Below are 25,651 nucleotides of genomic sequence, written 5' to 3' on the forward strand. Positions count from 1 at the left end.
TCATTTTCAATTTCACGACGACTGTTTGACGCTTGAGCTTCCTCCGTGTATTTCTTTTCTAGACGGAGATCAAGTTCACTCCAAAGGTGCCCCTCCCGGGCACGTATGTGGTTGTGGTCCATTATCACCAGCCTGAACATACCTCGTTCCCCGTTGAGGTCCAAGTGGACGCAGGGCGCGAGTGGAAGGGTGAGTGCGTTGGAATAAGTGGTAGGCTGACGCCTGTTCAATTTAATTAAATGTAAGAGTTTATTGGCTCCCAGTGGTCATAAGTGTGGTTACTCAGGCAGTGAGTGGGAACGCTTTCGCAGTGAGAGGGGATTCCTCCTTTAAGAGCTGATTAAGTCCCTGTGTTCACGACAAGATGATCAAAGGCCGTGGACACACTTCCCTATATGGATTTGGTGTTGAGACGGATTATTGTGCAGCATGCTTGCGATTCTTCCTCTTTCTCTACCGAACTTCAACTCTGCTTTTCTCTTACAGGTTCAATAAGTGCATCCTTCTGCCCCGCCGTCTCAGGCTGCAGGCAGGTTGTGATCGCTGATGGACGCATTGCCTTCGACTTTGACCAGAATTCTTGGCAGCTGCCCAGCATCTCTCTGATCGTGCCACCTAAGAAGACACTTATTCTGGTCTGTGGTCAAGTCTAACACTGTCCAAATTATGTTTAGCCACTACGTTAAATGAGAACCAAATTGTAGAAATAAAAAATAAAGTTAGTTAGTTCGACATACTTCCGTGTAAAGTCAGCATGTCTTATGAGTCGGTCTGTGTTTTGTACTGTAGTTGTTCAGACTACTTGGCATACTGAGGTCCTCCCTCCTCAGTGTTATGCCAACAACAACAATGAAGGGACTGTATTCCACCTGGCAGCCACACACTGCTTTCTAAAAGCTAAAATCTGAGCTCCCAACCTCTGTTGGGCAGGAGCAGGTTGGGCTCTGCTTGCCTGTTGTTCACTTGCATTACTTTCCCTTCTTCTGAGAAAATGAAGCAGGAAAAGGTGTGGCGAAAACAATTGAAATCCTCGTATATCTGTTTGTCACTCTGCATCATACTGATATGAATATAATGAGGAAAAAAGAAAACAAACTGGACGTTTCTGGTGAAATTGTGTGATTTTATCATTTCCAATGCTTTGTGTCTTTTGTGTAGGATTATATCTTGTTGGTTCCCGATAGCAGTTACACCCCTGAACTTCTGAAAGAGAAGCCGCTGGATAAATCTGCAGATTTCATACAGCAGTGTCGAGGAGAAGGGTTCTATATTGAGTGAGTATCCACCACGTCTGTAAAACAAGCTGGACTCCAATCCATTTCAGATGGCACTTTAAAGTCCTTCTCTCTTAAAATGTGGCTTATATTGATGCTTTGTTTGATTTTTTTGTATGCAACAATGTATTTATTCACCACTTTTACAACAATGAACGGCACAGTAAAGGTTTAGGGAAATGGTGCCCTCTGGCTGCGACAGTAGACGATACAATCACATCTGTATTTGAAAGAACTCCTTTTTATTTTCCTGTCCCATCAGCCAGAGAACCTCTCCCCAGTTCTGCAGAGACTCTGCCCGCTCTCTTGTAGCAGCCTATAACGACGGAGCGCTGCCTTGCAACTGTGACAAGTCCGGCTCTACCGGGACCACTTGTGAGCCCGTTGGAGGACAGTGTCCCTGCAGGCAGCATGTCATCGGTCGACAGTGCACAAAGTGTGCCACAGGATACTACGGCTTCCCCTACTGCAGACGTGAGTGAACCGTTTGCTTCTGACTTGCGCTGGTTGGAATGCGAGGCCTGTAAAAAATACCCTCTATCCCTCCTGCAGCGTGTGAATGTGGCCGGCGACTGTGTGACGAGGTGACAGGACGCTGCATCTGCCCTCCTCAGACAGTCAAACCTGCCTGCGATGTGTGCCAGGGTCAGACTTTCAGCTATCACCCGTTGCTGGGCTGCGAGGGCTGCGAATGCTCTCCAAATGGCATCAAAGCCAACGCAGGGCTTGACTGTGACCTCATCACCGGACAGTGCAGGCAAGTGGAGGCCTACGAAAACTACAAGGCTGCTCGCTTATTACATTTGGATGCTAGCGCTTCATAGTAAGAATACTAAATGAAACAGTGTTCTGTACATTATGACAGTTTGTGTATTAAACCAAAGATAAAGGATGGAAAAACATGTACTGCCATGTTACAGACATTTTTCGGGACTGAAATCCAAAAGGTTCTTGACATAGACAATCAGATTTGACAAGCGAGTTTAAAAACTTCAAAGACCAGTCAGTAAGAATATGTTTAAGGCACACTTTGGAGGAGCATATATATACAGTATATTTAAAAACAAGAAGAAATCGTGACACTTTTTCCATATTACTATAAAACGCAATAAAAACCTCTGTTTCTGTTTTCTATTCATGTTTCTTTAATGTTAACTATGGATTTGCTGTCTACAGGACAGTTGAGTTGTCACTTTATGATATTTGTGGTATAATCACATATCATTTCTTTATTCCCCTTAATTGTATGCTTGTGTCATTTCCTCTGTAATTTAACAGAATTCATGAAACAGCTACACAAAGAATGTTTGTCCTTTGCCGATACAGTTTCTCTTTCTTGTACTACTTTAGTGCTGTGAAAAAAGGCTGGAATGTGAGGCCTGTAGCCTCGAACAGAAAGTTCAACATGACACCAAGCTGCTTAAAGTGATTAATGAGGCGATGAGTTTACAGTCCGGGCATGTTGATTGTCTTTTCTGTCATGTATGTATTCAGTTTCAAAATCAGCTCCACCACCCAGTGGATGTCTCTGTTCACAAAGAAACAGTGGAAAGTGTGAACAAATAGCAGCATGAACCTACATTCTGTACACAACATTTGATGTTACTGTATTTTCCTTTCCCAGTTGTGTTTGTAAATGTAGTTTGTTCCGTACTTTGATAAATGCATGAGCCACATATGACATCCAGAACTTGTCTAAAGATAATGTGCCTGTGTATGTTTCTGTAGTTGCAAGCCTAGGATTGGTGGCCGGCAGTGTGATCGCTGTGCTGCAGGTTATTATCGCTTCCCTGACTGCGTACCTTGTAGCTGTAACCGTGGCGGCGTCACAGCCGACATCTGCCACCCAGACACAGGGAGGTGTCTCTGCAAGGTGAGTTCATTTCAGCACCTTGCTGATTTAAAAAAAAAAAAAAACTCCCTCTGGCTCATTTTTGTTTATTTATCTTTGCCTTGCTCTGTCTTTCTCTCTATTATTACTGCCATGTTTGTAGAGAAATGTTGCTGGCGTCAAGTGTGATACCTGTCGGGAAGGTTCCTTCTATTTTGACCCCTCCAACCCTCACGGCTGTACCAGCTGCTTCTGCTTCGGAGCGACTGACCAGTGTCAGAGCTCCACCAAACGCAGGGGGAAGGTGTGTTTGCTTTTCGTGCCCCTGCATGTCTATGAATGCCTTTGGAAATGTTTCGCCTGCAGAGCTTTCTGGCTGACAGCAGTTATGTGGTAAACTTTTGCTGTTGTTCAGGAAAAGGGCCTGCAATTGCATAGCGGTGATTTCATTGGATTCTGGGTACATTCTTTTGCTCACAGTCGTACGTTTGTTTGTAATATTATGTGTCTTCAAGTCAAAAAGCCCATGGAGTCTGTCATCACTTGTGCATTGTGAATACAGTACAGTTTAAGTATGGATCTTTCACTTTAACCAACAAATGGTTCCCTGCTATAAGTTTGTTGAGATGCAGGCCTGGCGTTTGGAAAGCCCCGATCAGGAGGATGTTCCCTCTGTGCTGAACACAGCCAGTAACACAGTGGTGGCAGACATCCAGGAGCTTCCTCCAACAGTTCAGACTCTACTCTGGGTGGCACCATCGGCCTACCTGGGAGACAGGGTGAGTCGTTGAGGGGAGAGAACACCATGACAGCAATTTGTGTCAATAAATGTTTCCTGATGTTGAGATATGGAAACAGAGTAAGAGCTTTATAGTTTTAAAAAGATAAATAAAGAAAGAATTGAATCTTCTTAGCTTTGTCCGTGCCCGTGTCCCCCAGTTTACTCACTAAACATTCAAATATGACAATGCAGTGATCTAGCTACGATGCCATTTTAAATATGTTGTTTAAATTACTCATCTGGGAGGGAAAATTATGAAAAAATAAAATGTCTGTACGATCTGATTTACCATTGTTGCATGTGGACCCAGTTTTTCAGCCCAGTGGAGCATTGTAATGAGCATATGAGTTCACCCTCACCTTCCTGTTGCAACTTTCGTTGTATTTCCCCTTCTATCTCGTTTTGGTTCAGATAATTCAGATATGCAGTTTTTTTGGCCTCATCTTATTTTTCTTTTATGGACCATCAAATCTTAATAATTAGATGAATAGATAAATTACTATCATGTCCGATAGAAATGATGGCCTCAACTATTACTTTCTAGTTATGAAATAAGACCCAAGTTTTCCTTGGAGCTAACTTCTGTGCTTCAGTGGTCTTTGCAGCCTTTTTAGATAAGCTGACAGATATTTGGGCTTTTCCCCTCTCTCGTAGGTTTCGTCTTATGGTGGTTTCCTCACCTATCAGTCCAAATCCTTTGGAATTCCCAGTGAGGGGATGACTCTCATGGACAGAAGACCTGATGTCGTGCTGACTGTGTGTAGTGCAACTTGTTTCTTCACTCTTAGACCTCACCTTTTTTTTATCAGTGGGAGAAACACAGCGTATTTATTCATCTTGTTATTTTCCCCCTAGGGTCAGGATATGACCCTGATCCACATGGCTCCACAAGTCCCACTTCCAGACAAGCTGTATCAGGGCAGAGTCCAGCTCTTAGAGGTAAAGTACAAACCAGTTCCTCTTTTATCACTTACAAAGTAAAGCCCTACTACGCCGTGATTTTAAATAAACCACATGATAAGAAAGTGTTGGAAGAGGATGAACCGCACGCTGTTATGAGGTTATTCAAACCAATTAGTTGATTCCTTGGGAATATACTTATTCGATGATAACATATGTTTGTGTTATGTCGATTTTGACAGTAAAGCAAGTCTTTGAATGACAAACACAGGACGGATTCATCTTCTGGGGAGTGTAAATGTGCTTTTTCCGCTCTTAGATTTTTGATATATGTGAAATTTATTCCTGATAATAGTGCCGGAGGAAAGGTCACCAAAGCCATTAAAGTTCATCCTCAGAGGACCATAAATACAGATTTCTCAGCATTCGTCTCAGAATAACTGATCCGTTGTCTGCAGGGAAACTGGCGCCATGCTGTCACCAACAGGCCGGTCTCCAGAGAGGAACTGATGATGGTCCTAGCCGGTCTGGTTGGCTTGAGGATCCGAGCCCTGTACTTTACTCAGAGCCAGAGACTCAGCTTAGGAGAGGTGGGCCTGGAGGGGGTGACTAACACGGGGACTGGTGGTCCTGGAAACATTGTGGAAGATTGTTCCTGCCCCCCTCAGTCCACTGGAGACTCCTGTGAGGTGAGGAGTTTAAAGCCCATTGAATCTCCTTCTATACTGCTTTGTCTTTATTCCTCCTTGAATAAAATAAGGTGTAAAGGTGTGAGAAGGTTTTATGATCATTCAATTACAACCTCTTTTTTCAAATCAAATAGTCTTTACTGATGAATCTGATGAATCTCCAACACGACAGCTATGGAATTAAAGCAATAAACAAGGGCAGCATCGTTAAAAGCTTTGCATATTAAGCTGTGGTTGCACTTGTCTTTCCTATGATACTACTATGATATTTAGTGGTCAAACAGATAAACAATACAAGTTACTTGTTATTTTTGCAGCGCAAGTAGAGGTTTTTTTATTGAAGAATAGCGCTTTACAAAGCTCCTCTCATTCACTCAAGCACAGTTTACTATAAATTCTTCACAATAAGAATGTGAAGATGATGTGAGACCTGAGTTCATTTATTAATTGTCCGGATTGTGCCCACATGCTGTCCACACCTCACTCAGATCCGAACTCAATGCGAGCCAGATCCAATCTCGTCACCTTGGCCTGAGTGAACCCTGTCTTGTGTGTCGACAAACATTGGAAGGAATCTGGCTTCATTGACTCTTCCTCAATGTAAAAAAAAAAACTTCCACTCTCAAAAATAGTATTTTCTACACCTGAAATACATGCTGTGTAGATGAACTACGTATGATGGGGAGATTTGGCAGGTCTGAGAAGCAGTGGAGACAAGAAGCAGGGTGGAGCAAGGTGTTGATTGAAATTCCTTTCCGTCATCTTTGAGGAGCTGGACCTCCTCCATATGTTTTGAAGGGTGTTCTGACACGCCTGAACCACGTTCCACACCCTTTTCCTACAGGAAAAATTCATCAGCGGGGCAGCTTTGGATGTAATGTAGCAGAAAATACCAGCCGGAGAGCTTCACAGTCAAATTGTGTCGCCCCGGGCTGGATATGATGCACAGTCATGCAGACAATATATTAGCGATTATACAGCTATAATCACTGGCATGGCTACAGCTCACAGCAACGTAGTGCAAACAACCACGATGTTGCCAAGGAAAAGCTTTACTTGAATTGTTTTTATCCTGGGAATGGTGCTGACTTGATGAGTGTGTCTGTGCTCCTCAGATCTGATTTGTACACAGCAGTTTTGCCCACAGTGGCAAATTAAAAAGGAGAATGGAGCTACCGCTAATTTAAAGGGAGATTTTCACAAAACGTAGAGCATTTATTATTGGAGAGAAACAGTAATACCAAGAAATGTTTTTTGTGAAATGTAACAGCTGTGGTTACCTTTCCTGTGTTTACTTGAGCAGCAGTCTGACTGGGAGTGTTTAAAGGAAGTTGATTATCTGTGCCCAGAGGCGGTATGACAGGGCGCCTCGCCTCACCTTGACACATGGGGTGCGGCCGTTGGCAACACATTGTTACTCATAAATCTGAGTGCGCCAACAGTATGCGTGTGTGTGTGTGTGTGTGTATGTGTCGGTGCACCCGGCACACCTAGTTGTGTTTTGAGGAGCGTGATTCAGGTGTGAGTTTGGTGTCTGCATTGTCTGAGGATGTCTGGCTTTCCTCTCAGTCACATATGTTTGCATAAACACCGTTATAAAGCACACACAGAAACAGCATGTGAAAGAATCTTAATACATGTTTTACTTGCTTTATCACCACACCCTTGCAGCTTTAAGTAAACACAGAAACATTTTTCATATTGCCATTTTCCTTTTCTCTATTCAGAAATGCTGCAGAAATCCTATATTAGCTGTTTGCACAGGCTTTTGCGTGCACCAACATGATTATAAATATTTCTCGAGCTATGTTGTGTGTGTGTGTGTGTGTGTATGGGAGAGAGATAAAAAGAGAGATAGAGCACTTGCATGTGTGTGCTTGTGTGCTTACATACACTCATTCTGATCTGCAAGACTGACTCAGATGGGAGTGGGGCGTGTTCTCTTCATGTGTGTGTGTGTGTGAGTGGGTTTGTATAAGAGGCTGAGGCAGGGGAGAGTGGAGCATTATTTCACACAGACTAAACGTTAGGAATGTCAGACATGTGTATGGATAGACAACGGCGTACGGCGGTTTTGTTACAGACCCTGCTATGTTGGACTTTGATTGGACTTTGCTGCGCTGGCCACAGGCCCCGAGAGAGAGGCGAGCGACCCCGCTACCCCAGGCATCCTGACAGATGGTCTCAAAGGATACAGTACCCTTCACTTCACGGGCAGGGAACTCAGCGGATAGAGTATCCATCATTGAATGATGACGGTACCCAGGGGGTACGCTACCCCTCTGTCAATGACAGTGGTGCAAGTTCTCAGATTAAGGTAAACATCCGTGAAGATGTGATGTGTCTTGTTGCTGAAGGGATGTTGTTTCGCCTGAGCTGTAGGTTACACTTCTCAGCGTATCAGGTGTGGATTGTTGGTGACTTGAAGACTGTTATCTCTGAAAGCAAAGGGCGTGCTTTGGCTGCTCAGTGTTCATTTTTAACGACACTCCACTCAGGTCAAGTTCACTGCTTCATATCATTTACAGGTTATAGATTTAGTCTGTCTGATTTGTTTGGGCCATATGATGATGTATGTATTATCATGATAACATATGATAATATATAAATATAAATATAGACTAATAGAATAAAAAAAACTATTTATGACGGATTTATTTACATTTACTGTTAATAATTGGAGGCAATGTTGTAAATCAATGAGCTGGGCTGCTTTTTTTTATTCCCATATTGTATTTACAGGATTTTTGCATCATTGTGATGAACTACTTTTGTTTTTTCGATTTGAATCGACTCCAATCGCTGAAAACAGACACTCCTGTCTGGTTATTTCATTTTTACAACATCTCTCTATTGAATTGAAAGAAAATATACATAAATTACATTTTACATGATAAGTACCACCTCGTATCATAATTGTTCTACAAGCCTGAGGTTTCTTTTGAGCAGAGATGTGCTTATCCAGTGGTACATCTGGATGTATGAGTTTGGTTATTATGTCTTTATATTTGTGTTTTTTATTGTGTTTTTTCCAGAAATGTGCTCCTGGCTACTTCAGAGATGGCAGTGGGTTTTTCCTGGGCCGCTGTGTGTCCTGTGAGTGCAACGGTCTGGCTGATGAGTGTGAAGAGAGGACAGGGAAGTGCCTGGTAAGAAACACACTCAACCCTAATTAGTGACTTCATGACCACAGGTAGACACCCACACATACCTCCAGTGAGCCACAGATTAATCAGAGTCCAGACCTGCCCTCTTCAGGGTACATCTGCGGGCCACATCACGAGCACTATTTGATATGACTCCCTGATTACCAGTTATGGAGCCCCTCCTGCTTATCATTCTTCGCCCTCGATGGGAGGACGAGCCTTGACACATTTCAAAATCTCAGCCGTCTCTGTTGTGTTATTGTTGTGCAAGACGCTCAAGACCGGGCCTGTGTGCGCAATGCACCCTGGCAGCTCAAAGCCAAATGGACACAAGCGGCTGAATACACTCCCTCTGCCGTGTGCATCGAACACACTCTTCGATTGATTGGCAGGGAAATGTCGTTTCTCTTTGCCCCTCGACGTTTGCGTCCGTCAGCGTGATAAAAGACTTGATGTGTGGTTGAGTTGGTACAGCAAGTGTGAAAGGCTCGCTCCAGTGCACTCGCAGTAATTTAGTGTTTTGATCCAATATATATTCACAATGTCATGACCACATTATGTCATTTTCAGAGCTGTCAGTACAACACGGATGGGGATCGATGTGAACGCTGCAAAGAAGGTTACTATGGAAGCGCGGCTCAGAAGACGTGCAGAGTTTGCCCGTGCCCGTTGAACTCGCCTGCAAACAGGTGGGTGGGGAAAAAAAATGCAAAAATGCATCCAAACAGCTGTACTGTAATGAAATGTAAATGTGTGTTTCAAGAGTCAAACCATGATCTCCCTATCAATCTGCAGTTTTGCGATCGGTTGCAGAGAAGTCTTTGGAGACGTTGCGTGTATATGCAGAGCTGGCTACGCAGGAGACAAGTGTGAGAGGTGAGTGTCTGTGTGGATGTTGAAATCCTGTGCAGATACTGTGCACTTTCTTATGCTTTAGGCATTTCACGTCTCTCTGTCTCACCTTTTTCTCTTTCCCGTAGTTGTGCTCGTGGTTACTACGGTGATCCATCGACACCAGGAGGAAGTTGTCGGCCCTGTCGTTGCAACGGCAAAGACTGTGATCCCAGGACTGGAGGTTAGATTGTGCACTGCCCTTTCATTCATTAACGATTTCATTCTGATACAGTTTATTTCAACTCATTTTGTTGTTTGATCCTTAAACATAGTGACGTTTAAATGTTCTATTTCTGTTTTTGCCAGTTTGCAAGAACACAATGGAGCCGGGAGACACAAACACAGATGAGGACTGCCAAGGTGAATTTACAAAGACGCTGTGACATGCAGGCATGAGTGGATTATGAGACAATTGGCCTCTGGGAACAGACATGCAAAAGCCCCACCCCCCCCCCCCCCCCTTCTCTACGTGGTCACAATGTGTCTCTTTGTAGTTGTCTTTGTCTTTTTGCAGTTGTTTTCTGTCTCTCTGTTGTCATGCTGCTTCTCTCTGGTCATCTCTTCCTGGTTGACTCCTGTCTTTTTGAGTCACATGTTGTAGGTGAAGACCAGCGGTGCTCGGTAGACCCGTTCAGTAATCCATCCACGCGTGCAGGTTACAATAGATTGAGCGTGATCTCTCGCTAATCCAATACATGCTTGTGTTCTAGACTGTGGTAATTGTGCCCAGACTTTACTGCATGATCTGGAGAAGCTGGATGATGAGCTGGTAAAGATCAAGACTCGACTGGACAACGCCACTGCCAGCGCCACAGCTCAGGACAGGATGAAGAAGCTGGCAAAGGCTCTGTCAGACACCAAGGTAACACTTCAGTGTACTGTAGCTCGGAAGGCTACCGATAGGGCTGTAGATGAGGTGAAGAGCACTTAAAGAGATTTAAATAGTCATAGATTCGGTGTAGACACAAATTCCACAAAATGATGCCAAATCCAGGTGCCTTTGTGTCTTTATAGTTTGCACTTTGCACATGTCCGTTTCTTACACAGACATGCACACAAACACAAACATGATGTATGGGTGTGCTTGTTCAAACATTCGAGATTCCAGCTGCTAAGCAATCTCAGTGAATTGTGTCCCACAGCCTGTGTGTCAACACGAGTCAGTGAACACAACACTGGGTGCCAGTGCTTGTCGAGCCGCCTTGTCGCTCTTCATTCTCTCATAATCTTACATTCCCTTCATTCTTTGTGGATTCACAATGACCACACGTGAATAAGCAATTTGCAAGCGGTCCCCCATCAGCCTCAAGCTTCAGCACTCTACCTACAACATCATGAATTTTCCGTCTACTGTGCTTTCTGCAGATTCTTGTCAACAAATTCACCACCGCCCTCAACACCGAGAAGTCCAGAGTCAACCAGCTGGAAGACGACATGAGCATTCTCTCGGATGACATCGGCACACTCAAAGACAAGGTAGCGCGACGGAGATGAGGCCTACTGCAGTATTTTATTCAAATCCCAGCATGTGATAATAAGCGTGAAAATGTGTATTGTCGGCCTTTATTTTAGGAGGATAAGACGGCTGCTGATGCTGACAAGGCTGTGGCAGATGTTGGAAAAACCCACAAGAGGGCTAAAGATCTGGACTCAGAGATTCAAAACATGCTGAAGAAAATCCAAGGTATCGAGAACTTAAATTCAGCAGCACAACCGTCTGCTCTGTCTTTCAGTGACGAAATGTCTTTTTATCTACTTTCCTTTGGCGTCCTAGTTTTTTTTCTGTTTTCTGCATTTATATTTGGTTCGTCTGCATTCTGTAGTGTATCATTACAAGTAGTTTAATAGCCTCCAATACAATTTAATGACTCCGATTCTAAGAGCCTAAATATTTCCTTGACTGACTGAGTACTTTTTGTGTGTGCTTGAAGCTCTGCTGGACCAACTGAAGGATGGAAGCACCAGTGGTGATGGCATGCCCAATGAAAACCTGGCTAAAATGCTAGAAGATGCTCAGCGCATGGTGAAGGAGATGCAGGACAGGAACTTCACCCCTCAGGCGACAGCTGCTGAGAAAGAAAGAGACGAGGCTAAGAAACGTACGATACTTCAGTAAATACTTCAGAGTTGCTTTATCAAAGCACTGTTGTTAAAAAAGTTGAACATCCCTGCAGACAGTCAGAAACATGTCCATTAACCTATTCTTTTCTGTTTTCTAGTGCTGGACTACATCAAGGCTAATGTCAGTAAGCAGTGCGACCAGAACGAGGGTGCAGCAGAAAAGCTTCGGGGCCTTCTGAAGGGCTACGAGGCCAAGCTGAAGGACCTGGACAAGGCTCTGAAGGAGGCGGTGGACTTGCTGAAAAAAGCCAACGCCCAGAACGGGCTCAGTGCTCAGGCACTGGCAGATCTGCAGGTAGGAACCCTCAAGTCAACTAGTTCATCAGTTATGAGAAACACGAGGGCTTGTTGATTTGTTTAATGTGTAGTTGTTTATAAGGTATAATGTAAACAGAGTGAAGAATCCCGTGTAGGTTATTTTTGCTATTTACAGTTATTCCACAGTTGTACTCTAAACGCATGTGCTCCCTGCAGAAACGTATTGACGGCTTAAAAAAGGAGAGGGAGGCCGTTGAGGACCAAATCACCATGGCGGCAAATAAGCTGCAGAAAACACAAGATTTGGTGAAACCGCTATCTGACAGCAAAACGGTACGTTCGCCAAACTGTAACTTGCATGTTCTTTATCCGCAGTTTTTTTTCTGTACTCGGCACGAGCCACACACTGACACGCTGTCGCTATGTTACATAAAAAGGCTGTCTGATCTCACACGAGCGAGCGAACGAATAACTTGCACCCATTCACCTGTCCTTCTCCTTTGTAGGAGTATGAACAGCTGGCAGCACAGTTGGATGGCGCCAAGACTGAATTGACCAAGAAGGTGAATAAGATTGCCAATGCCGCTGCCAAGAAGGACATTGTGGAGGCTGCAGAGGAACATGCTAAGAACCTTGCCAAGCTGGCAAAGGAACTTGAAGAGTAGGTCGTTTGCACATATAGTAAAGACACACTATCTCTATTATAACCTTAGGGCTAATGAGTGGATGTTTGCCTGTTGTTTATGCTCAGTAAGCTTTTCTTGGTGGTCCAGTGCTATCCAAGCATATGGTGTGTAATTTGCATCTGTTCTCCATGTGCCCCTTGTTATCCTGTATTACAGTTCTGTTAAGGACGCAAGTGGACGGACTGAGGTTCAGAACGCCAAAGACGCTATTAATGCCTACAAGGACATCACAGATGCAATTAATGCTGCTGAGGCTGCAGCTAATGAGGCCAAAGGTGTAGCAACCAACGCCCTGAATGTAAGCCACAGACTTGATTCCTTAGAAATGAAATAACTGCACACTCTCCTTGAATTATATGCAATTCGTTAAGTTTCAGTGAGAATATTTTGGTATATTGTTGTACTTTAACCAAATGTTTTTCTTCCTTTTAGAATGTAAAAAAACAGAAGCTCACAGAACGAGCAAAAGACCTGAAAAAGACCAGTGATGAACTACTGACGAATGCAAAGGAGGCACAGACAGACCTCCAAGGTATTCAGCCCGCCTATGAAACTGTTGTGTTTAAAATAAGCCAAAAGATGGTCACTAATTCTTGTATTTCTGTAAAAGGCACTGCAGCTGATGTTACTGACCTGAAGACCCGCCTGAATAATGCCGACAAGAAGAAGAAAGCTCTTCAGAAAGAGCTGCTTGATGCAAAGAAGCAACTAGACGGCAGCAACAGAGGTAGAACAAGTCAAGGCATTATAGCATAGTCTATTGCCAGGGTTCATGTTTCCCCTAATCACTCCTTTCTTCAAATCAGATGACATCAGCGGTATGATCGATGACGCCAAGAGGAAGGCAGCTTCAGCCAATGACACGGCCACTGAAACGATGGACAAACTGAATGACATCAGAAAGGAAATTGGCAAAATCAGTGTCCCTTCTGTCGACCCTAACCTGGACAATATTCTCAATGATGTGGACCAGACAGGTGAGAGGCCTTGCATCACATTTGGCAATACTTTTTTTTTTTTTTTGGCGGTACAGAGTAACCACTTTTTATATTATATATTTTAAAGATTAAAAGTAAAGTACTGCATTTTTTTTTTACACATTAACAATTTTATCTCCCGCTTATCTTCTACTTCCAGTGAAGGACTTGCTGAAAACCATCCCATCTCTGAATGATAAGATCTCAGAGGTGGAGGACCTGACCTCGCAGTTCCCATCCATCAGCAACGTTTCTGACAACATCAAAAAGATCAAAGAGCTCATCGAACAAGCCCGGGACACAGCTAACAGGGTGAGGTCCCACTCTGTAAATACATCCATGACCAAGCCCAAATCAAACCAATGTATCCTCTTGTTTTCCTTGATGGGTCTAATTCCCTTTTTTGTGCGTTTTCTCCAGATTGTGGTCCCGATGAAGTTCATGGGCAATGGCCACGTGGAGCTGCGTGCACCAAACGATGTAGAGGATCTGAAGGCCTACACGTCCCTGTCTCTGTCGCTGCAGAGACCTCTAGAGCAGGGAGGCAGGGGAGATGGAAGACGTAGACGCAGACAGGCCGGCAACAAAGAAAACATGTTTGTGCTGTATCTTGGCAACAGAGATGTAAGTGACTCCAAATGCATGTGAATAGATCAACATAAATATTTCGTTTGTAGTGATTGTACACAAGGCATTAACAAACCGTGTCTCACAGTCTTCTAAGAACTACATCGGTATGGCTCTGAGGGGCAACAGGCTGGTCGGTGTGTACAAGCTCAACGGAGTCGCGTATGAGATGGAATCGGATTTGATCAGCAAGTCCGGGTCTGAGCCGGCCACGTTCGATAGAGTGGACTTACGCAGGTAAACTGACCGCATAATTCCGTTGTAAATCCCCTGTTTTCAGTGTCGTGTGTTTGATAGCACATTTATTTCATTTCCGCTCCGAACCACAAAGCGTCCGGGGGGAAAAGACCAAGGGAATTTGTGAAGAATTTGCATGTTTAAATGTGATATTTTTTTACCCTCTTCCAATTCAGGATTTACCAAGATGCAGAATTGACCCTCACCAAAGATATCACTTCAGACAACCCACTAGAGCCAATTGTGACAAAAAAGCAAGGAAAGGAGAAAAAGAACCTCCTGGACATCAGTCCCAGTGATATTGTGTTCTACGTTGGCGGCTACCCTGGCAACTTCACTGTAAGCAACAAGGAAATAAGAACAGCAACACTATACATTTCTTTATTTTCAGCAAGCATTGGTTTTTATTAATACCTTTCTCTGTTTTGCTTCTCCTCAGCTGCCAGCTCCTCTCAACTACCCCATGTACAGTGGCTGCATTGAGTTCTCCTCTATTAACAACAAGGCCGTCAGTCTCTACAATTTCCAAAAGGCAGAGGGAATTAATGTAGAAATACCATGCAAGAGGTATGTCCTAATATGATTGGTGTTGACTGAACTCTAGATGTTGGTGAACAATAAACATGCTTCGATGCCTTTTCAATGGCATCTGAACCATTATGAATTATTTTAGTCATTATTGTATTGCCATCTAGTGTTTGACATGTTTAGTATCACCCCACCCCAGTTGTTGATGTCATCCCTGTGGCATGAATCCCTTTGTGGTAGCTCCCTGAACTATTTATTTTATTTTATTCTTTTTGAAGATGTTGAGATCTGGGTGTTTCCTCCGTTTGACGATGTAGGTCAGTTTGCCTTTTGCTGGTGTTTGTAAGTGTGTCGACGTTAGACCAGTGAGCTCTCGTTCCCTGCCTCTTGCCCAATTAATGCTTGAGAAGGCTTTAGCCCCCTCTGTGATCCTGAATACGTGGGACAGAAGAGGGGAAATTCTTTGAAGATGGTTGAAGTCTCAGACCTATGAGCAAAGGCTATCTTGTCTGTAACTTAAGACATGCATTTCAGAATCAGATTTTGGAAATATCATTTTCTGACTTTTTCTTCCCTCTTTCCAGAAATGTAGCTCAAACGGATTCTGACTTCTATGAAGGCACCGGATATGGTAGAGTGGTTATGGATAAACCGTCTAACATCCGCTCCATATCTATGGACGTCTACACTCGCTCACAAAACGGTCTGCTGTTATACATAGGAAATGAGGTAAATCATCGTTTCCATTGTCGTTTGTGTCTACACAAACCTTCTGTTTGAATGAATTTTGAGTAGAATTATATGTAATATTTGCAAGAATTTGATGACTCTATTTCCCCCGCAACATAGGAAAATTACTTCACCGTGACGGTTGAGAAGGGCATCATTTTCCTACGTAGTAATTTGCTACAAACTCCAGCTACAAATAACAAAAAACTATTCCCGGTAAGAAGATTCTTCCTTCAAGGAAGGTTCTTCCTTGATGGATATGGTGACTCAACCGTATAGCATTTGTAAATCAAGAATCCTTAATTCAACCACATCTTGCTCCTTTGTCCTTTCTTCAGCTGACTGACTATGCAGAGATCCTCATCATCGGTAGAACGGGGAAATTGACTGTCGTTATACTCCAAAAAGAAGTAGCCACAGCCGAAATTCCGTTTTCCGACAACCTCTTTACAGAATATTACATTGGTGGTGCCTCAACAGACTTGAGGGAAAGGTACTTCAGCAATTTCTATCTTCATCATTGCATGTTGAGAGGTAGGTGGGTCACCTTTCCCACTTTATTGAGAGTATTTTGTTCATCTTCACAGACATAATATCACCATACAGCCGTTCAAAGGATGCTTGAAGAATATGAAGCTGAGTCGCGGCTTTACACCTCTCACCGACCAAGTGGGCGTCAGCAAAGGTTGTCCCCAGGATTCCTTGGTAGGACGTTGACCTCTGCATCCTGAACCAGTTACCAGCATTCATATCACTGAGCAAAATACACTTCTTTTGGCTTTTGTGTCTGCTAATTAACAAATGAACTGATGTATAATGTCCATGTTCTTGTCTAGGTTTATCGTAACGCAGAGTTAAGCTTGGGGAGCTCCCTGTCAGCTGAACTCGAAGGCTTTAGTCCGGCCGATGACTTCACTGTCTCCCTCGGATTCAAGAGCACAGAGAATGAGGGTCTCATTCTGCAGGACAAGCAGCTGGTCAGTCCTGACATTTATTTTGAAATATGATGTTTTAATTGTGACTTTATGAGATTGGAGTTGTTTGAGACAACAGGTAAAACTTGGTCACGTTTTAAAACCATTTTTTTCTGTTTTCCAGGCTAATGGGATGAATCTTGCATTAGAAAATGGCCACGTGATCCTCAATTTCAACAACAAGATCTGGAAATCAAACAAACCGTATCACGATGGCCAGTGGCATTATTTGACTGTAACCAGAAGAGGTCAAAGGTATGAAAGAGGCAACTTATATTCAAACATCAAATAAATATTCTTGATATCCATACATATGTAACAATGTTGTGACGTCCACACACATTAGTCTGTGGTTTGGTGATGGTAGCAGACATATGGGCTCAGTTTCACACAGAAAAGAAATGAACGTCGACAGTGACACCCCTTCCTTGCCCAGCAGTTGAAATGTATAACCTGTAAAATACAATGCAAAAGAAAATAAATAAATTCTAAAGCGAGTGTAAAAAAAAATACCGCGATGATTTTTTATTTTCTTTTCACAACAGGGTCGAGCTGCTTATTGATGATGAAGACGAGGGTCAGGAGCAGAGTGGCAGCCCTTCCATACCTGACACAGGTGGCTCCTTGTTGCTGGGAAAAGACAAGTTCAAAGGCTGCATTTCCAACCTCTACACGAGACGGTGATATTTCCTTACTTTGCCTTGCGGCGCTGCGTCATTTTGAAATACATCAAGATTTGTGTACAGCTTTTTCCTTGAAGTTGCGCAGTGATTGTTTGCCTGTTTATGTAATTTGTCATTTGTTCTGTTTGCAGGCCAGACAATCTGTTCAAGGCTGAGGACTTCAGCAAATTCCAGACATCTGGAGATGTCTTGCTGGATGTGTGTACTGCTGACACTCTTCCTCAACTGATGCTGGACCGCGCCTCTAACAAGGTGAGAGTTTGGTTATTGTTGCTGTAAACGAGTGAAAAAGCTGACATTTTGGATGAAATAATCAAAACTTCTTTTCAAAGCTTATCAACTTGCTCCTCTTTCATTTGAATTAAGTGGCATTATTGTCAACGACTAGAGCAATCCATCTTGTTTAAAGGTAAAACCAGCATACATTATGAACATGAGGTGACTCTATGTTTGATTTCACTTACAAGCAGTGAGTCATAACCATCTTTACCTTTCCCTTTTGTAACGTTCATACATTTGGAAAGGGCAGATCAATAATCGCACAGTGTTTATCTCATGTTGACATTGTTTACATTGTATTTTGCTGCCTTATTTCCAGAGATGAAGAAGAAGGAGCCCTAAGAACTGCTGATGCTGACAAGAATCTAATATTGACATGAAAAAACTGGCAGCGTGCACCACAATGTTCTGTTGCTTATGCAGAAGCTCATTCATCTGCAGTGTACTTAAATAAAAAAGTTGCATGGACTTTACCGTTAATCATAAGAATTATCAAATGTTCTGTATCTCTGCCTATTCTATTTAAAAATCCAGTAATTACAAACAAAAACTTGTGAATAACAAGCTTGAAATCAGCTCGTGTCTCTTTTCTTTCTTTCGTGTAACTCAAGTAATGAACCACTTTCTACCATTCATTCACAAGCATGTGCCCTCTTACACACACTCACAGACATGCCTGATGACACAATAATATCAATCGTAACGTCATCATAACAGTTCATGTCCAATAAACAACATCTGCGTCTCACCATCCTCTGGCTCATGACGCTTTTACTTATCAGAATGCATGAGAATATGATCATGACACACTTTAACATTCTACTTTTATTGACAAATTGTAATTCAAAATGTAATGCATATCAAATGGAAACCCTTGCTGTTGTGGGCCACTGACGATTTGATTACATAAATAAACTTGTCTTGACTTAAACAACCAAAACTAAATGTATCGGTGTACCACTTCTCGAATATGAATGGGATCCCAGCAATAAGGTTGAGAAACGCTGATCTTCATTACAACTCATTATAGTCGGAAGTTCGGGAAGGCATTTCCTGAGACGAAATGTTGGTATTTCAGAGCTAAGCTGGACCTCACGGTGAAATGTGCGAGGCCTAGAGGAGCTTCCAATGTTCAGACACATGATCAAAGCATGATTACATCATTTCTTCAAATCTCTGTGGATCTTGCATGCCCACCATAATACACTACGCTCTATTCTTTTGACGTGAAGCATGTGAATAACGGAGGCCGTATCACCAACGCAATCTATTCTCCAACAACCACGATACACAATCGATAATGATGAATGGAATCTCAGCTGCTGCATGAGTTCAAACAAGTGAACAAAAATAAAATCCATTGACGTTACTGTCTGGACTGAATAGATACATTTAACTGAAGGAGTAACAGAAAATACAGAAGAGACGTTGCTGTGTCAGTTAAGCTTCATGTCATAATATCACACATAATTTAACACTCTGCGTAAGAGGATTTGTTTTTTGGGGGGGTGTCTCATCCATTACTGGTGTTCTCTGTTATACCGGGACTACAGGAGCCATCTCAAAAAGGTCTTTGAGTCGATTTACAGTTGAACAATCTCTGCAACGCCGTTACAACTTCATTCCTGTTGAAATCACTCAAATCATAATTCCTCACAATCCAAACACACCTCTGAGTAAACAGACGCTTTATGGCTGTTGTGCTGCTACAATGAACTCAAGCTGATAGTAAAATCCTCAATGTACATCGAATGTGTCATTTTTGTATTTGTAATTACAAAATCCACACTGACCCACTCACTGACCCCCAATCATCACTACTAACTGAATGAGTGATGAAATCATAACTACCAGGCTGTACTTGGCTATTTGTCTGAACTATTGAATGCTGGTTGTTAACTATCTCTGCAATACATCCGATCTGCTCTGCAACAGTCAGTTATTTAATGTAGTAGATCAACAGAAATTGTATCTCCAATAATTCTTTATCGAGGTTTAACTCATTTTAAAAGCAAAGAAAACATTCTCCAGCTTCGCAATCAGGAATGTTTGCTGGTTTTCTCGTTCTTCTATGATAGTAAACTGAATATATTTGGGTTTTGATCTGTCGGCTTTGACTATTCTTTTACATTTTATTTTACTCGATTAATCTACTAAATCATACACAGGAGAATCGAATTGTGAAAATAATTGTTCGTTGAATCGTTGGCTGCATTCATTTATCAGTGAACATGTCCTCAGTGTTCTCACCTGCACACAAGATATTGTCTGCTTGTGGAGCCCCAATTTGACAAAGTATATATGGTATTTTATATATATTAACTATGATTATAGTCATTCTTACCACTATATAGTGTGGTACGCTCCCATCTTGATTTGCTGACAGTAAATAAGTGGAACCCCTTTGGAGACATCCTCGAAGAAGAGTGAGCAACGATTTGAGTGCCTTCTTTGTACCAATGCTGAGTGTCTCTTTTGTCTGTTTGTGCACTTTTAGGCTGTTGTGATGCAGGCGATCAATGAGACTCTAGCAGCATGTGCACTGCCTGCCTTGATTCAAAATGCTTATCGCATGGGCGGCCCTGTTAGCAGCCTGAGCTACAGCCTTCCACTACAGGTCCTGCAGCCCAGGCAAGTACACGTGCGTGCGCACACACACATGCAACGTTCAGTGGAGAGATTTGTAAATTAAGCGTGCTTGGCTGAGTCTGTCATCTCAAGAACTATGCTCGAGTTATATCAGAGCCAACGCCACACAAACACTAAAGATGGCGTCTTTCTCTCTTTATCCTTGCCAGGCCCCACTTTTCACTGGATGTCAGGACTCGCGCGCCTGAAGGCCTGCTGTTCTTTGCTGCTACCAGAGGAGGGCGCTCTCATCTCGTTTTATACATATCCAAGGGCAGGATCAGACTGTCTGTGGGCAAACAGAAGGAGATCTTCAACAGGGAGAAGTACAATGATGGGAAGTGGCACTCGGTCAGTGGACTTGCATGATACAAATCACGTGTTTATCATGATGCTACCATGGATCACACAATCCAAGAGCGAAGCGAAATATTCTGTCATTATTTATGTGTGTTGCGAATATGTTGCCTGCAGGTCATTTTCAGTTTGGAGAAGAAGAAATTCCGACTGGTTGTAGATGGGATCAGAGCCCAGGACGGTCTGCTGACAAATGCTGAGATGACGTCCATGCAGCAGTTTGTGTCACCTGTGCTCCTGGGCAGTGCCCCAGAGTCCCTTCAGAGAGAGCTGAAGGTCAACAAAAATCACACAAATTCACACACTCAAACTAATTGTTGACAAATTGAAATATCTCTCTATTTTTGTAATTGTTTTGCTTGTTTTGCTTTTAGTTGAAGGCCCTTCCAAAGCAAAGTGTGTCCGGCTGTATCCGTAATTTTAAAATGAATGGAGCGCCGATGTCAAATCCAACCACAAACCACGGTGCTGGGCCCTGCTTCGAGGGACAGACACAAAGAGGGGCTTATTTCTCAGGGAATGGAGCACATGTCATCATCAGTGAGTCCATCTCTCTGAGAGCAAATCTGATACTCTGACGACTAGAGTGACCTCTATCAGCTACTGTTGGCCATCTGTAGGAAGGGCAACCGCATCCACGTAATTTGACTCCTCCTATACAAGTTAAAGAGACGAAATGCTTGTAAGACATATAGTGTAGACGTATCCAAAAAGGTGGTAAGATAGACATGTCAGTGGACATGGAAAAAAGTAAGTATCTTCAAGAAGAGGGCTGTAAGTGATCGTATGTGAAATTTGAAGGTTATTCCATTTAGCAAATAAATCTTAATATAGATAAATATAAATATTTCTCTCAGAGATATTATACTTAATTGCTATAATTTTTAGTCTGTATCCTGACAAGGACTATATATTCATGTATATTTGAACAAGATACTGTTTATATTGATAATGTGTGGAAAATAAACACAGAATAGTCCTTGAAAAAAACTGCGAGGTCCATTTAGCCCATGTTATGTATTTTTTTAAACGTGTATTGTAGATATTTGTTAAATTGTTCATATGCTTGTAATGTACAAACATGCGGGAAGACATATTTGCACATTCTGTACAGTGTGCAGTAAAATACACACTAGATATGAACTGGACTTGATGAATTAAAGAACTCTGTCTCCATGTTCTCTATCATTAGTATGTTAGCCATTTCAAACAGACTTCAATGGAAATTAGTTTCATGTCAGTTCCTTCTAAGTAGCTGTGAGACTCGAACGAGTCTCCATGATATGTTCATTTCATGGCTTTCTCCTCATTCTTTTGATACTTACGGTCTAAATTATGACATATATATATATATATATATATATATATATATATATATATACATCACAACTCCCACGAAGACAACCATGAAAATATCTGTTTTGTGTTTTGTTCCTCAGATGACTCCTATACTGTGGGCTCCAGCTTTGAGCTGCTGTTTAATATCCGTCCGCGTAGCCCGACTGGACTCCTGCTACATGTTGGTGATTCCAGCTGGAACCAATATGGACCTGCAATGGGCCACTATCTCACTGTCTACATGCTCAGAGGAGAGGTGAGGCCTAACAGTCAGTTTCAAGACGCTACATCAGCTGGGGTTTTTTTCCTGGCTGGATACTCGTGACCCAAAATGTTAGTTTTTGGAAAGTAGAGACTCAGTTGAACCGGGTCTGGATTGGTAAAACACATCTCTAACTGCCTGTGTCTTTGTTTATGGGACTTCAACATTACAGAGCAGATCTTACATTTAACTTAGACTGTAAAGATATCTTTACATGAAATGCGTTCCCCATCCATGTGATTAATAGCACTGTGTTTGAACTTGCTCCCATTCACAGGTGGTGGCACAAGCCAACAATGGCAAAGGGGAATTCAGGGTGTCGGTGAAGCCGAAAGCTTCTTTATGTGATGGATTGTTTCATAAAATTTCAGGTAAAATGCACACAGTCGTGAAAGACATCAACAAAAGTGCTTTTAGAATTTATTAGGACACTGATATAAATGGTATTTTGCATTAAGTCGCTGTCCATGTGTCTTCTAGTGATCAAGAGGAAAAATGTTGTGCAACTGCACGTGGACACAATGGACCATTACAAGATAGGACCGCCTTCGTCCACTATACCTTTGACCAAAGACTCATTGTATGTGGGTGGCATTCCTGGTGAGTATTAACCTGTTCATTTGAGAGTTAATCTAGTTATTTTGATTATGTGTGTGTATATATATATATATTTGTGTATATGTATTTGTGTATTGTGTATTGTGGAGATTGAAATATATCCCATATTACTATCTAACCTCAACCGACACCCCTCACTCACCCATCAAATGGATCACACATAAATAGACATAAACACACACACACACACACACACACACTTTGTCTTTGTATAATTTCTTGGCTCATATATGTGTTTATGTACTTGTCTGCACTTGTTTTGTACTCACTTTTCTACACAATTAAAAATAATAATCATAATTTAAAAGAAATTCTGAGAGTTAATCTAGTTATTGAAATGTTTGTTCAGTTTATTCATACATACATTCTCACATATTCACCTCATGTACCTTTCTGCTGCAGAGATGGCAATGCAACAGGCGCTCCCCGTCACGTCGTCCTTTGTGGGATGCATCCAGGATATGAGGATCAACGGTGACTCGGTCTCTTTCGACAGGCCGTCAGGTGTGTTCGGTCCGGTCAACCTCAAAGAGTGTCCAGGCTGAACGTCTCACCGCATCATCATGAAACAAACCTTGGGACCACGTCCACCGCCAGCCATGTGCAATCTGTTACCAAGACAGCGAATGTGTTTGTGTGTAAGAATGTGGATTTTATGAGGTGTGCAATTCAGTGTGTGTGTGTGTGTGTGTGTGTGTAAAATAGAGATATGAGCAGCAGCTTACAGGTTCATACCATTTGCTGCTCGGTTCAACATTTCTGTATTTATTTTGTGATAAAATCATGTATCAGGGCACCACTTCACATATCTAACAGTTGTTTTAAAGTCTGATGTGTTGCTTCATCGATTTTCTGGCGACAATGAAATGCTTCTGAACGTGCTTGTGATTGGTCAGTAGGATCAACCCAGCACTTTAAGAAGAAAACTAAATGATGCCTTTTTGATGGTGCTTTAATGTAGATCATCGTTGTGAGTTTTTTTTGTTTGTTTGTTGGAATGTTTCGACTACAATAATTACGTTTACAACCACGATGCTCAGTTTAGTGACATTTCAGGGGCTGCCCAGCTGTTTTACATACATATCCACATGCCAGCATATAGAGATCTGCATTTGAACTGGTTGGTAGTCATGGAGTCTTCACACAGGCCATGAAATCACATGGTTTTCACCACTGTATTTCTGTTGTTCTGAATTCATTCTCCATTTTGCATTCCTTTTCCATGCATGAGGATGTTCATGTCAGTTACGCAAGACAACAGCATGAAGTTTGTGGAGCATTGTCTATGAGCTGAAAACAATATAGATGCCATTAGCTTATAATAAGTCTCACAAGTCATATTTGGGACCATTTAGCCCATATTACTATAATATTGATAGTAATACAACAAAAAACATGTATTTGATGTATTTAAACTCCCCAGCAAATTTTTACTGACTTGCTTTGTGCATTTGTTAAAAATGTGTAACAAATGAAAAAATATGCATGATGATTGGACATGATGATTTTTTACATGCATTCCTGTCTTGTGACCACTAATTTGTAATTAATGTTCTTTATAAATACTCCTCAGTGACATAAGTAATTCTTGAAAAATATCTTTTGTCTTGGGATCATGCAGTTTTTCAGACACCCGGGTATTAATTGTTAAATTGCACTCACTCATGTCTCATTTTGTTCTTTGCCTGTTGCCTCGACTCCTATCTCCTCGTGTCTCTTCCTTGCCTCCTCCGCTCGCATCTCCTGTGGGAGGGACTAAAGACGCTAGGGCAGGAGGCTATGAAAGGAAACGAGGATGTAAACACAGAGACATGAGAAGAGTCCACAACCTGAACACAATAGACAATTTTTCAAAGCAGACATTTTGACTTGTCAGGAAAAGCACAGGGGAAATTGATCATTTTAACAATGTCTCACGTCATGGTAACAGGCAACAGCTATCAAAATAAAGCACGTGATAAAGTATGACCGAAAGCGTGCAGTGTATACACACAGTGAGCCAAGTTGGGTTGTTCGGTCCCATCTAAGGGGAATAATGCTCGTAGTGATTTTTGACAAGGTGTCCATCCCTAAAGGTCGAACATATTTGATAGCATTGTACCAGCGGTTGCTTTATGTGAGCTGTCATGCATTTTATAACACAACCCGAAAATACATTTTTCTAAAATGTGTCCATTATAAAGTACAACACATAACTATATGTATTTTGTCATCAGTGATCCTTCAATATTGACATTTGTCATAATGACACCTGAGTTCACTTTTCAACAAATGTAATATATAACATTGAAAACCGTGGACCATTTCATTTTTAGATGAAAGTTTCCTATGATTGTGCTTCTGTAGAAACTTGCTGGAGTGTAACTCCACCAGATAGCATGAACGGTTTGTGACCAAAAGAAGTGACTTGCACAGACATCTAGTTGTGTGTGATATCAGTTGTGATATATTGGATAATATCTTTTATTTACTTCCCTTTCAGTCACTTCATCACCACCTGTTTCTTCATCCTTTCGAGGCTTCGGCCTTTTCCTCTTTTGTGCAGGACTGACCTAGCACCACAGTACCCGAACAGAACATAATTACGTGAACTTTGCTGGTGAACAAAAGCACAAAAGTAATCCTATGACTCATACTTACACATATTTACTTAATTGAATTTCATAATTCATTTCGAATCCATGTAAAGATAGCAGTAATTCGTCAGTAATTGTACAGAGGAAACTCTTGTGGAAAAATATGTCGTGGAAAAATAATGTATGATGTAATGTAATGTATAATCCCTGTGTGTAACAGATAACATTTGTAGAGATGCTCATCAACAACCTTTCTGA

At 42.1% G+C, this 25,651-nt stretch overlaps 1 protein-coding gene across 4 annotated transcripts in view; it reads left to right on the top strand.

Annotated features, from left to right (window-relative positions):
* Window positions 1-24,905, top strand: part of LOC306789682 (laminin subunit alpha-3-like) — a 51,717-nt gene extending 26,812 nt beyond the window's left edge. Inside the window, exons 30-77 of one of the 4 annotated variants that reach the window (XM_079285758.1) lie at window positions 63-189; window positions 487-635; window positions 1,159-1,274; window positions 1,537-1,748; window positions 1,827-2,031; window positions 3,003-3,147; window positions 3,269-3,409; window positions 3,723-3,884; window positions 4,541-4,642; window positions 4,742-4,825; window positions 5,245-5,475; window positions 8,511-8,624; window positions 9,192-9,310; window positions 9,417-9,497; window positions 9,602-9,696; window positions 9,822-9,875; window positions 10,226-10,377; window positions 10,881-10,991; window positions 11,088-11,199; window positions 11,447-11,614; window positions 11,735-11,931; window positions 12,111-12,227; window positions 12,401-12,555; window positions 12,737-12,878; window positions 13,013-13,112; window positions 13,191-13,307; window positions 13,387-13,557; window positions 13,718-13,869; window positions 13,978-14,181; window positions 14,273-14,421; window positions 14,598-14,760; window positions 14,861-14,988; window positions 15,534-15,678; window positions 15,799-15,894; window positions 16,017-16,171; window positions 16,266-16,383; window positions 16,515-16,655; window positions 16,777-16,907; window positions 17,198-17,332; window positions 17,467-17,587; window positions 20,112-20,245; window positions 20,413-20,593; window positions 20,717-20,875; window positions 20,974-21,139; window positions 22,039-22,193; window positions 22,477-22,570; window positions 22,680-22,799; window positions 23,220-24,905. In XM_079285758.1, coding sequence (XP_079141884.1) covers window positions 63-189; window positions 487-635; window positions 1,159-1,274; window positions 1,537-1,748; window positions 1,827-2,031; window positions 3,003-3,147; window positions 3,269-3,409; window positions 3,723-3,884; window positions 4,541-4,642; window positions 4,742-4,825; window positions 5,245-5,475; window positions 8,511-8,624; window positions 9,192-9,310; window positions 9,417-9,497; window positions 9,602-9,696; window positions 9,822-9,875; window positions 10,226-10,377; window positions 10,881-10,991; window positions 11,088-11,199; window positions 11,447-11,614; window positions 11,735-11,931; window positions 12,111-12,227; window positions 12,401-12,555; window positions 12,737-12,878; window positions 13,013-13,112; window positions 13,191-13,307; window positions 13,387-13,557; window positions 13,718-13,869; window positions 13,978-14,181; window positions 14,273-14,421; window positions 14,598-14,760; window positions 14,861-14,988; window positions 15,534-15,678; window positions 15,799-15,894; window positions 16,017-16,171; window positions 16,266-16,383; window positions 16,515-16,655; window positions 16,777-16,907; window positions 17,198-17,332; window positions 17,467-17,587; window positions 20,112-20,245; window positions 20,413-20,593; window positions 20,717-20,875; window positions 20,974-21,139; window positions 22,039-22,193; window positions 22,477-22,570; window positions 22,680-22,799; window positions 23,220-23,362 — 6,669 coding nt within the window. In that variant the 3' untranslated portion in view covers window positions 23,363-24,905. Of the gene's footprint in view, window positions 1-62; window positions 190-486; window positions 636-1,158; window positions 1,275-1,536; window positions 1,749-1,826; window positions 2,032-3,002; window positions 3,148-3,268; window positions 3,410-3,722; window positions 3,885-4,540; window positions 4,643-4,741; window positions 4,826-5,244; window positions 5,476-8,510; window positions 8,625-9,191; window positions 9,311-9,416; window positions 9,498-9,601; window positions 9,697-9,821; window positions 9,876-10,225; window positions 10,378-10,880; window positions 10,992-11,087; window positions 11,200-11,446; window positions 11,615-11,734; window positions 11,932-12,110; window positions 12,228-12,400; window positions 12,556-12,736; window positions 12,879-13,012; window positions 13,113-13,190; window positions 13,308-13,386; window positions 13,558-13,717; window positions 13,870-13,977; window positions 14,182-14,272; window positions 14,422-14,597; window positions 14,761-14,860; window positions 14,989-15,533; window positions 15,679-15,798; window positions 15,895-16,016; window positions 16,172-16,265; window positions 16,384-16,514; window positions 16,656-16,776; window positions 16,908-17,197; window positions 17,333-17,466; window positions 17,588-17,933; window positions 18,525-20,111; window positions 20,256-20,412; window positions 20,594-20,716; window positions 20,876-20,973; window positions 21,140-22,038; window positions 22,194-22,476; window positions 22,571-22,679; window positions 22,800-23,219 lie in introns of those variants that run through there. The other 3 variants (XM_079285759.1, XM_079285760.1, XM_079285761.1) reach the window with 3 other exon arrangements.
* Window positions 24,906-25,651: the final 746 nt, after the last annotated feature.

This window comes from Melanostigma gelatinosum, assembly GCF_949748355.1.
Source record: "Melanostigma gelatinosum genome assembly, chromosome: 15".
Lineage (NCBI taxonomy): Eukaryota > Metazoa > Chordata > Actinopteri > Perciformes > Zoarcidae > Melanostigma > Melanostigma gelatinosum.